General features: G+C 44.4%; 1 protein-coding gene across 1 annotated transcript in view; it reads right to left on the minus strand.

Moving 5' to 3' along the window:
* Positions 1-12693, minus strand: part of LOC139752247 (uncharacterized) — a 119665-nt gene that overhangs the window by 35904 nt on the left and 71068 nt on the right. The window contains exon 4 of the mRNA XM_071668281.1: positions 5762-5917. Within this exon, the coding sequence (XP_071524382.1) occupies positions 5762-5917 (156 nt within the window). The remainder of the gene's footprint in view (positions 1-5761; positions 5918-12693) is intronic.

Raw genomic sequence — 12693 nt, forward strand, 5'->3', positions numbered from 1 at the left:
GACTGAGTTTGGTAAAGTGTGTGGAAGAAGAAAGTTAAGAGTAAATGTGAATAAGAGCAAGGTTATTAGGTACAGTAGGGTTGAGGGTGAAGTCAATTGGGAGGTGAGTTTGAATGGAGAAAAACTGGAGGAAGTGAAGTGTTTTAGATATCTTGGAGTGGATCTGGCAGCGGATGGAACCATGGAAGCGGAAGTGGATCATAGGGTGGGGGAGGGGGCGAAAATTCTGGGGGCCTTGAAGAATGTGTGGAAGTCGAGAACATTATCTCGGAAAGCAAAAATGGGTATGTTTGAAGGAATAGTGGTTCCAACAATGTTGTATGGTTGCGAGGCGTGGGCTATGGATAGAGTTGTGCGCAGGAGGATGGATGTGCTGGAAATGAGATGTTTGAGGACAATGTGTGGTGTGAGGTGGTTTGATCGAGTAAGTAACGTAAGGGTAAGAGAGATGTGTGGAAATAAAAAGAGCGTGGTTGAGAGAGCAGAAGAGGGTGTTTTGAAATGGTTCGGGCACACGGAGAGAATGAGTGAAGAAAGATTGACCAAGGGAATATATTTTTTCGGAGGTGGAGGGAACGAGGAGAAGAGGGAGACCAAATTGGAGGTGGAAAGATGGAGTGAAAAAGATTTTGTGTGATCGGGGCCTGAACATGCAGGAGGGTGAAAGGAGGGCAAGGAATAGAGTGAATTGGAGCGATGTGGTATACCGGGGTTGACGTGCTGTCAGTGGATTGAATCAAGGCATGTGAAGCGTCTGGGGTAAACCATGGAAAGCTGTGTAGGTATGTATATTTGCGTGTGTAGACGTATGTATATACATGTGTATGGGGGTGGGTTGGGCCATTTCTTTCGTCTGTTTCCTTGCGCTACCTCGCAAACGCGGGAGACAGCGACAAAGCAAAAAAAAAAAAAAAGAAAATATATATATATATATATATATATATATATATATATATATATATATATATATATATATATATACATAATGGGTATTTTTGAATGAATAGTGGTTCCAACAATGTTATACGGTTGCGAGGCGTGGGCTATAGTTAGAGTAGTGCGGAGAAGGGTGAATGTGTTGGAAATGTAATGTTTGAGGAGAATATGTGGTGTGAGGTGGTTTGATCGAGTATGTAATGAAATGGTAAGAAAAATGTGTGGTAATAAAAAGAGTGTGGTTCCAAGAGCAGAAGAAGGTTTATTGAAATGGTTTTGGTCACATGGAGGAAATGAGTGAGGAAAGATTGACCAAGAGGATATATGTGCCAGAGGTTGAGGGAACGAGCAGAAGTGGGAGACCAAGTTGGAGATGGAAGGATGGAGTGAATAAGATTTCAAGCGATAGGGGCTTGAACATAGAGGAGGGTGAAAGACATGCAAGGAATACAGTGAATTGGAACGATGTGGTATACCGGGGTTGACGTGCTGTCAATGGATTGAAACCAGGGCATGTGAATCGTCTGCGGTAAACAATGGAAAGTTTTGTAGGGCCTGGATGTGAAAAGGGAGCTGTGGTTTCGGTGCATTATACATGACAGCTAGAGACTGAGTGTGAACGAATGTGGCCTTTGTTGTCTTTTCCTAGCGCTATCTCGCTCGCGCGTGCAGGGGGAGGGGGTTGTCATTTCATGTGTGGAGGGGTGGCGGCGAGAATGTATGAAGGCAGCATGTATGAATATGTGCATGTGTATATATGTATATGTCTGTGTATGTATATGTATGTATACGTTGAAATGTATAGGTATGGATATGTGCGTTTGTGGGCGTTTGTGTGTATACATGTGTATGTGGGTGAGGAATTTTACACTCGTAGGTCCCTATCTCTCGAAGCTTCCCTACTACCTCATAACTTTTTAGACTTGTGTAAGTTGTCCACATTTAATATGTCCTCATTCAGTTCGTTCCATTCATTCATTATTCTTATGTGTCCTCATTCAGTTCGTTCCATTCATTCATTATTCTTATGTGTCTTCATTCAGTTCGTTCCATTCATTCATTATTCTTATGTGTCCTCATTCAGTTCGTTCCATTCATTCATTATTCTTATGTGTCTTCATTCAGTTCGTTCCATTCATTCATTATTCTTATGTGTCCTCATTCAGTTCGTTCCATTCATTCATTATTCTTATGTGTCTTCATTCAGTTCGTTCCATTCATTCATTATTCTTATGTGTCCTCATTCAGTTCGTTCCATTCATTCATTATTCTTATGTGTCCTCATTCAGTTCGTTCCATTCATTCATTATTCTTATGTGTCCTCATTCAGTTCGTTCCATTCATTCATTATTCTTATGTGTCCTCATTCAGTTCGTTCCATTCATTCATTATTCTTATATGTCCTCATTCAGTTCGTTCCATTCATTCATTATTCTTATGTGTCCTCATTCAGTTCGTTCCATTCATTCATTATTCTTATGTGTCCTCATTCAGTTCGTTCCATTCATTCATTATTCTTATGTGTCCTCATTCAGTTCGTTCCATTCATTCATTATTCTTATGTGTCCTCATTCAGTTCGTTCCATTCATTCATTATTCTTATGTGTCCTCATTCAGTTCGTTCCATTCATTCATCATTCTTATATGTCCTCATTCAGTTCGTTCCATTCATTCATTATTCTTATATGTCTTCATTCAGTTCGTTCCATTCATTCATTATTCTTATGTGTCCTCATTCAGTTCGTTCCATTCATTCATTATTCTTATGTGTCCTCATTCAGTTCGTTCCATTCATTCATTATTCTTATGTGTCCTCATTCAGTTCGTTCCATTCATTCATCATTCTTATATGTCCTCATTCAGTTCGTTCCATTCATTCATTATTCTTATGTGTCCTCGTTCAGTTCGTTCCATTCATTCATCATTCTTATATGTCCTCATTCAGTTCGTTCCATTTATTCATTATTCTTATACTATAAACGTATTTCTTTGAAACTTTTCATCAAGTATCCCCCGTATCTTCGAAGAAGTTTTCACTGTCTATGTCATTAAGTGCCTTTGAAAACTTAAAATATGTAACTGAATCTCTCCTTCCTCTTCACTCTTTCATGGTGGACAAATTTAAGGCCTCTAGCATTTCTTTAAGCTCACATCCCTAAATTGTGGCGCCATCTTTATTGCCCTTCTCTGGACCTTTTCTAATTGCTCTTTTTGCGATCAAACGTAAGAAGCATATTCCAGTTTTGGCCTCATGGAGGATTTAAACATCTTGCTGAATGTGTAACCCTTACACTTCATTACTATTTTCCTACTTGCTAGCGAACATTGGCATCCTTAACTATTTTACCTGAGGTGGGATTCGGCCACAGGTTTGCAACGATGTCGACTCATAGATTCCTGCAGCTTATATCCTTCTGGATGATGTTCGTATCGAGACCTTCATTTGCTGTGTATCATCGTCATTACTTCACACTTATTCGGGCTTAATTTCGTCGACCTTGTATCACACCAACTTTGGAGTCTGTTTAGGTCCTCTTGTAAGCTGAGGCAATCTCCACGCTTTCCTCTTCCCTCATGAGGCAATCTCCACGCTTTCCACTTCCCTCATGACCTTTGCATCATTTGTAAATATATTGAGGCAGGAGGTCATCATACCTTCAGGCAGGAGGTCATCATACCTTCTGACAGGAAGTCATCATACCTTCAGGCAAGTCATTCACATGAAGAGTACCGGTCCCAGGACACAATCCCGAAGCACTCCACTAGTGCCCTCCATCTGTTTTGTTATGGCACCTATGACGTGTGTGTGTGTGTGTGTGTGTGTGTGTGTGTGTGTGTGTGTGTGTGTGTGTGTGTGTGTGTGTGTGTGTGTGTGTGTGTGTGTGTGTGTGTGTGTGTGTGTGTGTGTGTGTGGGGGGTGTGTGTGTGTGTGTGTGTGTGTGTGTGTGTGTGTGTGTGTGTGTGTGTGTGTGTGTGTGTGTGTGTGTGTGTGTGTGTGTGTGTGTGTGTGTGTGTGTGTGTGTGTGTGTGTGTGTGTGTGTGTGTGTGTGTGTGTGTGTGTGTGTGTGTGTGTGTGTGTGTGTGTGTGTGTGTGTGTGTGTGTGTGTGTGTGTGTGTGTGTGTGTGTGTGTGTGTGTGTGTGTGTGTGTGGTGTGTGTGTGTGTGTGTGTGTGTGTGTGTGTGTGTGTGTGTGTGTGTGTGTGTGTGTGTGTGTGTGTGTGTGTGTGTGTGTGTGTGTGTGTGTGTGTGTGTGTGTGTGTGTGTGTGTGTGTGTGTGTGTGTGTGTGTGTGTGTGTGTGTGTGTGTGTGTGTGTGTGTGTGTGTGTGTGTGTGTGTGTGTGTGTGTGTGTGTGTGTGTGTGTGTGTGTGTGTGTGTGTGTGTGTGTGTGTATGTGTGTGTGTGTGTGTGTGTGTGTGTGTGTGTGTGTGTGTGTGTGTGTGTGTGTGTGTGTGTGTGTGTGTGTGTGTGTGTGTGTGTGTGTGTGTGTGTGTGTGTGTGTGTGTGTGTGTGTGTGTGTGTGTGTGTGTGTGTGTGTGTGTGTGTGTGTGTGTATGTGTGTGTGTGTGTGTGTGTGTGTGTGTGTGTGTGTGTGTGTGTGTGTGTGTGTGTGTGTGTGTGTGTGTGTGTGTGTGTGTGTGTGTGTGTGTGTGTGTGTGTGTGTGTGTGTGTGTGTGTGTGTGTGTGTGTGTGTGTGTGTGTGTGTGTGTGTGTGTGTGTGTGTGTGTGTGTGTGTGTGTGTGTGTGTGTGTGTGTGTGTGTGTGTGTGTGTGTGTGTGTGTGTGTGTGTGTGTGTGTGTGTGTGTGTGTGTGTGTGTGTGTGTGTGTGTGTGTGTGTATGTGTGTGTGTGTGTGTGTGTGTGTGTGTGTGTGTGTGTGTGTGTGTGTGTGTGTGTGTGTGTGTGTGTGTGTGTGTGTGTGTGTGTGTGTGTGTGTGTGTGTGTGTGTGTGTGTGTGTGTGTGTGTGTGTGTGTGTGTGTGTGTGTGTGTGTGTGTGTGTGTGTGTGTGTGTGTGTGTGTGTGTGTGTGTGTGTGTGTGTGTGTGTGTGTGTGTGTGTGTGTGTGTGTGTGTGTGTGTGTGTGTGTGTGTGTGTGTGTGTGTGTGTGTGTGTGTGTGTGTGTGTGTGTGTGTGTGTGTGTGTGTGTGTGTGTGTGTGTGTGTGTGTGTGTGTGTGTGTGTGTGTGTGTGTGTGTGTGTGTGTGTGTGTGTGTGTGTGAGTTAATGCTGGTTTTATAGTCTTAAGTAATACGTGTTTCATAGATTCATTAGATGACCATTTTCTTAATCAACCAAGACACTCATCTTCCGCAGTCTTTTAGTACCTGGAACTGTGTTGTATGTGACGGTGTCAAGGATTAGTAACACTAGGACAGAGTCAGAGGAGTCATCACTGATGATTTGAAGTATTAGTAACACAAGGACATAGGCAGGGGTGTCAACACTAATAATGTGAAGGACTTGTAACACTGGGGCAGAAGAAGGGGTGTCAGCACCTTATAATGTGAATAACTAGTAACACTGGGACAAAGGGAGTGGTGTCAGCACTAAGAATGTGATGGATTAGCACTTAGAATATGAAGTGCAAGTAGCACTGGGATAGATGGATAGGTATCAACACTTATAAAATGAAGGAAGAGTAATAATAGGACAGAGGGAGAGGTGTCAAGACTTATAATGTGAAGGACTAGTAACACTGGGACAGAGAGAGGGATGCCCTCAGTTATAATGTGTCGGACTAATAACACGAAGACACAGGGAAAGGCATCAGCACTTATGATGTGTTGAACTAGTAAGACTGGGATATAGAGAGGTGGGTTAGCACTTACTTGTAGCACTTGGAGTAGAGGTAGTAGTTTAGGGCGGTGCCTCCAGCCCCGTACTGTAGGAGGGTCAGGACCAGCCGGGGAGCTTCAGCCAGGGCGGCTACCACCACAGGTGAGGAGCCACAGGACCACAGGGGTGCACTTACCACCTCCCTCACTCTGCCACACACAACAGACGACTGTATCAGTACCAGGACCCACACATATACCACCTCCCTCACTCTGCCACACTCACAGCAGACGACCATGTCGGTATCTGGCCCCACACACTCTCCACACGCCCCGCCTAATACAATACTTATGTTTTGTTGCATGAAAAAGGTCATATGAACCGAGGGAGAACTGTATCATTGGTCTAGCCATTATTTAATGTTCCAGTTAAAGTCTGGGTTCAATGAAGACTGCTGACCTTGATTGGAGTCTTCCATTATAGAAATGAAATCTATGTATCAAAGATTCTGGTAACGGATGATGGAGAAGAAGCACTAAGTTAGCAACTGGTAGCAGAGGGAAAAGCTCCGGTGCCGGTGTAAGGGACTTGAAGTCGAGGATCAAATATCAGGGAAGGATATGGAGGAACTAACATTACCTGCCTGGAGGATATTGGTGGATGTTGATTAGGGAGACATGGATTAGCTGCTTTCAATACGCAGGTTAGAATTTGTGGCTCTGGCTAGGCAAGTTTATGTCAACAGCTATGGTTAGTCAGGTTTGGGTTAGCGGCTTTTGCTAGGCAGAGCATAGTTTCTCATACTGAGAAACTATGAAAACTTGCTTTTCAACGAGTCATAAAGACTTTATTTAGAAGACATCAAAAAGTAATTTATAACTTTTATGATATCAAAACGCACTTTATAAATCCTGATTTCCAATTTGTATCATGTAACACGAGAAGATTGAGGTGGTATAATGCGATATTTTTCAGACAAGAGAAAATATGATCATGTTGTTACTGATCTGCTGGGTGATGCAACCACAGAAAAGGAGGGATCAAGGAACAACGCCTCAAGACTCCATGATAAAGATGACGTAATTCTAAACTTTTTAATTTCCGGGACTTCAAAATATGGGTAATGTTCACCGGTGACCAGCAGATGGATGAGGCAACATGATAGATATCTGTGAGCGGTAGGTAGTAAGTGATAAGTGATGGAGGAGAGGTCGGGATTAGCTGATGGAAGGGATGGCGGGAATAACGGTGGAGGAGAAGCCGGAAATAGTCGTGATTAGCCGGATTAGAGATTGTGGTATGTTGATAAGGAAGTTAGGATTGGCATTATGAGGGGAGGTCGGTACCGTCAGTTGGAGGAGAGATCAGAGCTACCTGATGGAGAAGTCGGGAATGGTTAATGAAGGAGAGATCGGGAGTGGCTGCTGGAGGAGAGGTTAACACTGGCTGATGGAGAAGATACTGGTTGATGGAGGAAAGGTTGGCACTGGCAGATGAAGGAGAGATCGGCATTGCCTTTGAGACGGAGGTCGACACTGGCTGGTGGAGAAGCCATTACCTACAATTAAAAAACTATTTCTGCAATCACCTGCCACTACCTGAGCAACCAACCATCACCTGCCACTACCTGAGCAACCAACCATCACCTGCCACTACCTGAGCAACCTAACCATCACCTGCCCTACGGAATCATCCCAACCATCACCTGACACTACAGAAACATACCAACCATCACCTGCCATTACCTGAGCAACCATCCATCACCTCCCACTACCTGAGCAACCAACCATCACCTGCCACTACCTGAGCAACCTAACCATCACCTGCCCTACGGAATCATCCCAACCATCACCTGTCACTACAGAAACATCCCAACCATCACCTGCCACTACCTGAGCAACCAACCATCACTTGCCACTACCTGAGCAACCTAACCATCACCTGCCACTACCTGAGCAACCTAACCATCACCTGCCCTACGGAATCATCCCAACCATCACCTGACACTACAGAAACATACCAACCATCACCTGCCATTACCTGAGCAACCAACCATCATCTGCCCTACAGAATCATCCAAACCATCACCTGCCACTACCTGAGCAACCAACCATCACCTGCCACTACCTGAGCAACCAACCATCACCTGCCACTACCTGAGCAACCAACCATCATCTGCCCTACAGAATCATCCAAACCATCACCTGCCACTACCTGGGAAACCAACCATCACCTGCCACTACCTGAGCAACGAACCATCACCTGCCACTACCTGAGCAACCAACCATCACCTGCCACTACCTGAGAAACCAACCATCACCTGCCACTACCTGAGCAACGAACCATCACCTGCCACTACCTGAGCAACCAACCATCACCTGCCGCTACCTGAGCAACCTAACCATCACCTACCACTACCTGAGCAACCTAACCATCACCTGCCACTACCTGAGCAACCAACCATCACCTGCCGCTACCTGAGCAACCTAACCATCACCTACCACTACCTGAGCAACCAACCATCACCTGCCGCTACCTGAGCAACCTAACCATCACCTCCCACTACCTGAGCAACCTAACCATCACCTGCCGCTACCTGAGCAACCTAACCATCACCTGTCCTACGGAATCATCCCAACCATCACCTGACACTACAGAAACATACCAACCATCACCTGCCACTACCTGAGCAACCAACCATCACTTGCCACTACCTGAGCAACCATCACCTGCCACTACCTGAGCAACCTAACCATCACCTGCCTTACGGAATCATCCCAACCATCACCTGCCACTACAGAAACATACCAACCATCACCTGCCACTACCTGAGCAACCAACCATCACCTCCCACTACCTAAGCAACCTAACCATCACCTGCCCTACGGAATCATCCCAACCATCACCTGCCACTACAGAAACATACCAACCATCACCTGCCACTACCTGAGCAACCTAACCATCACCTGCCACCACCTGAGCGACCTAACCATCACCTACCACCACAGTAACATCCAAACCATCATCTACCACCACAGAAACATTGCAGCTATCATTTACCACCGCAAAGCATCCCAACAATCACCTTCCACTGCAGAAACATCCCAAGCATTAACTGCCACTATAGATACATCTTAGCCATAACCCGCCACTACAGAATTATCCCAACTATCATCTAACTATCAGCTATTACTGCAGAATCATTCCAGCCAACAAGTGCCAGTACGAGAGCATCCCAACCATTGGATAACGCTACGGAGTTATCTCAATCATTGGCTGCCACTTCTGAATCACCCCAACTATCGGTTACCACTGCAGAATCATCGTAACCATCGGTTACCACTGCAAAGGCATCCCAACCATCGGCAATCACTGCAGAATCAACCAAACCATTACCTGCCGCAACAAAAGCACCTTAACCATCAGTTGCCACTGCAAAGTCATCTCAACCATCGGATACCACTGCCAAATCATCCCAACCATTACCTGCCACTACGAAAATAATCTACCAGTAACAAAAAAATCCCACGCATCAATTTACCCAACCATCACCGGATACTACAGAAATAACCCACGCATCACCGCCCATGGCACAAAAATCCCAACCGTCACCAACCAAAACAGAAACATTCCAACCATCATCTGCAAAAACAGAAACATACCAACCATCATCTGCCACTACAAAAACACTGAAACCATGACCATCCACTACAGAAACATCCCATTCATCAACAGCCACTAAAGAAACTCGCCAACCATCATCAGCTACTGCAGAAACATCCCAAACATCACCAACAACTACAAAACACCCTATCCATCACCAGCCACAGCATAAACATCCCAAGCATCACCAACCACTACAGAAACATCACAACCATCACCAAACATCAACATTCCATCTATCATCAGCCACTACAGAAATATCCCAACCATCACCAGCCACAATAAAAACATTCCAGCCATCACCACCTACTACAGAAAACCCCCCAAATCCCCAACCTTTGCAAAAACATCCCAAACATCACCAACCACTAAGAAAGCTTCTCACCCATCACCTACCACTACAGAAACATCCGAACCACTACCAGCCACTACAGAAACATCTAAGTATCACCAACCACCACAAAACATTCCTACCATCATCTGCCACTACATAAAAATCTCAAGCATTAACAAAACTACAGAAAAAACATCCCTAGCCACTACAAAAACATCCCAACCATCAACAGCCACTACAAAAACATCCCAGCCATCATGTGCCACAACAAAAATACCCCAAGCATCAACACCCATAACAGAAACATCTCAACTGCTACTAAATACGTATCCCAACCACCAACTCCCACTACAGATACATCCCAACCATCTACCAATACAGAAAAATCTCAACCAACAACTGCCAATACAGAAACATCCAAGCATCAAAAGTCACTTAAAAAAACACCAGCCACAACAAAGACATCCCAAGCATCACAATCCACTACACAAACACTTTAAGCATCAACAACCATTACAGAAATATCCCAACCATCACCTGACACTACTGAAACATCCCAACCATCACGAGCCACTTCAAAAACATACCAACCTATATTCACGACTACAGAAACACCCCAACCATCACAATCCAATACAGAAACATCCTAACGATCACGAGACACTGGAAAAAATTTCAACCATCACCTGCCACTACAGAAACAACCCAACTATCACTTCCTAATACATCCCGAATATCACCTGCCACTATTGAAACACCCCAAACATAACCAGCCACAAAGTAACACACCAATCATCCTGAGCCACTACAAAACCATCTCAAGCATCACTTGCCACTAAAAAAAAGTTCCAACCATCACCTGTCACTACGAAAACACAATATGTATCACCAGCCACTACAAAAACATCCCAACTATCACCTGCCACTATAGAAACATTCCAAGCATTACCATCCCCTACAGAAACATCTTAACCATCACCCGTTTCTACAAAAAGAACCTAACCATCAGCAACCACGACAGAAACATCACAAGCATCACCTGCTACAATAAATACACCCCAAACATCAACACCCATGAAGGAAAAAATCCCAACCATCAGCTGTTACTACCGACACATCTCAACCATCATCTACCAATACAGACGCATCCCAAATATCACCTACCACTACTGAAACACCCTAAGCATAACCAGCCACAACGGAAACACACAAGCCATCATCAGCCACTACAAAACCATCTCAAGCATCACCTACCACTACAGAAACATCTCACTCATAAACTGCCACTACAGAAACACACTAAGTATCACCAGCCACTACAAAAGAAAATCCCAAACATCACCCGCCACTACAGATACTTCCCAGCTATTACCAGCCACTACAGAAACATCCAAACTTTAACCTGCCACTACAAAAAGACCCTAACCATCAACATCCACTAAAGAAATATTCCAACTCCAAACCATCACCAGTCACAACAGAAACGTCCCAAGAAACACCAGCCAGTACAGAAACATCCTAACCATCACCAGCCACTACAGTAACATCCCAACCATCACCCGACACTATAAAATGACACTAATCATCACCAGGCACTACAAAAACAGCCCAACCATCACCTCCCACAACAGAAACACCCCAACATCACCACCAGTGACAGACACATCTCAACCATTACCTGCCACTACAGAAACGTCTTACCATCATCTCCCACGACAGGAAAACCTAAAGCATCAACATCCACTATAGAAACATCAAAACCATCACCATCAAGTGTAAAAACAGTTAAACCATTATTAGGAACCACAGAAACATCCCAAACATAACTAGCCACTATAGAAACATCCTAGCTATTACCTGCCATTAGAGTCAAATCCCAGACATCACCTCTCTAGCGCAAGAAATGACCATCAGCGGGTTACCGTGACCGTAGTGCAAATGTGAACCATCAGTGGGTGAGTGTGCAGGTAATGAACAATGATTGGGCTAGTGTGTCTATAGTGCAGGATATGAATCATCAGAAGGTTAGAGTGTCTGCGTCGCAAGAAGTGAACCGTCGATAGGTTATCGCGTCTGTAGTGTACCGGCGAACTATCAGTGGGTTCGCAGGTAGTAAACCATCAATGACCTAGCATGTTTGCAGTGTAGGAAGTGAACCATCAGTGACTTTGTGTGTCTCTAGTGCAGGAAGGGAACCGTTAATCTGTCTGTAGTGCAGGAAGTGATCCATGATGGGTGGTATAGTGTTACGAATGAACAAAATGGACCATCAATGGGAAAATGCGTCTGTAGATCAGGAAGTGAACTATGAGGTCATTGTGTTTGTAGTGCGCAAGTGAACCATCAGTGAGTCAGTGTGTTGGCAGTGAAATATGTGAACCATCAGTGGGTAAGAGCGTCTGAAATGCAGGAATTGAACCGTTAGTGAGTAATTGTGTGCGTAGTGCAGGAAATGAACCATCAATATGTTAGTGTGTCTGAAATGTAAGAATCGAACCATCAGTGGGTTATTTTGCCTGTAGTGTAGGATTGAACCATCGCTGGGTTATTGTGTCTGTAGTGCAAGAAGTGAACCATCAGTGGGTTATTTTGCCTGTAGTGTAGGATTGAACCATCGCTGGGTTATTGTGTCTGTAGTGCAAGAAGTGAACCATCAGTGGGTTATTTTGCCTGTAGTGTAGGATTGAACCATCGCTGGGTTATTGTGTCTGTAGTGCAAGAAGTGAACCATCAGTGGTTTATTTTGCCTGTGGTGTAGGAGTGAACCATCAGTGGGTTATTGTGTCTGTAGTGCAAGAAGTGAACCATCAGTGGTTTATTTTGCCTGTGGTGTAGGAGTGAACCATCAGTGGGTTATTGTGCCTGTAGTGCAAGAAGTGAACCATCAGTGAGTTATTGTGTCTGTAGTGTAGGAGTGAACCATCAGTGGGTTATTGTGTTTGTAGTGCAAGAAGTGAACCATCAGTGGGTTATTGTGTTTGTAGTGCA

This window comes from Panulirus ornatus, chromosome 12, assembly GCF_036320965.1.
Source record: "Panulirus ornatus isolate Po-2019 chromosome 12, ASM3632096v1, whole genome shotgun sequence".
NCBI classification, from domain to species: domain Eukaryota; kingdom Metazoa; phylum Arthropoda; class Malacostraca; order Decapoda; family Palinuridae; genus Panulirus; species Panulirus ornatus.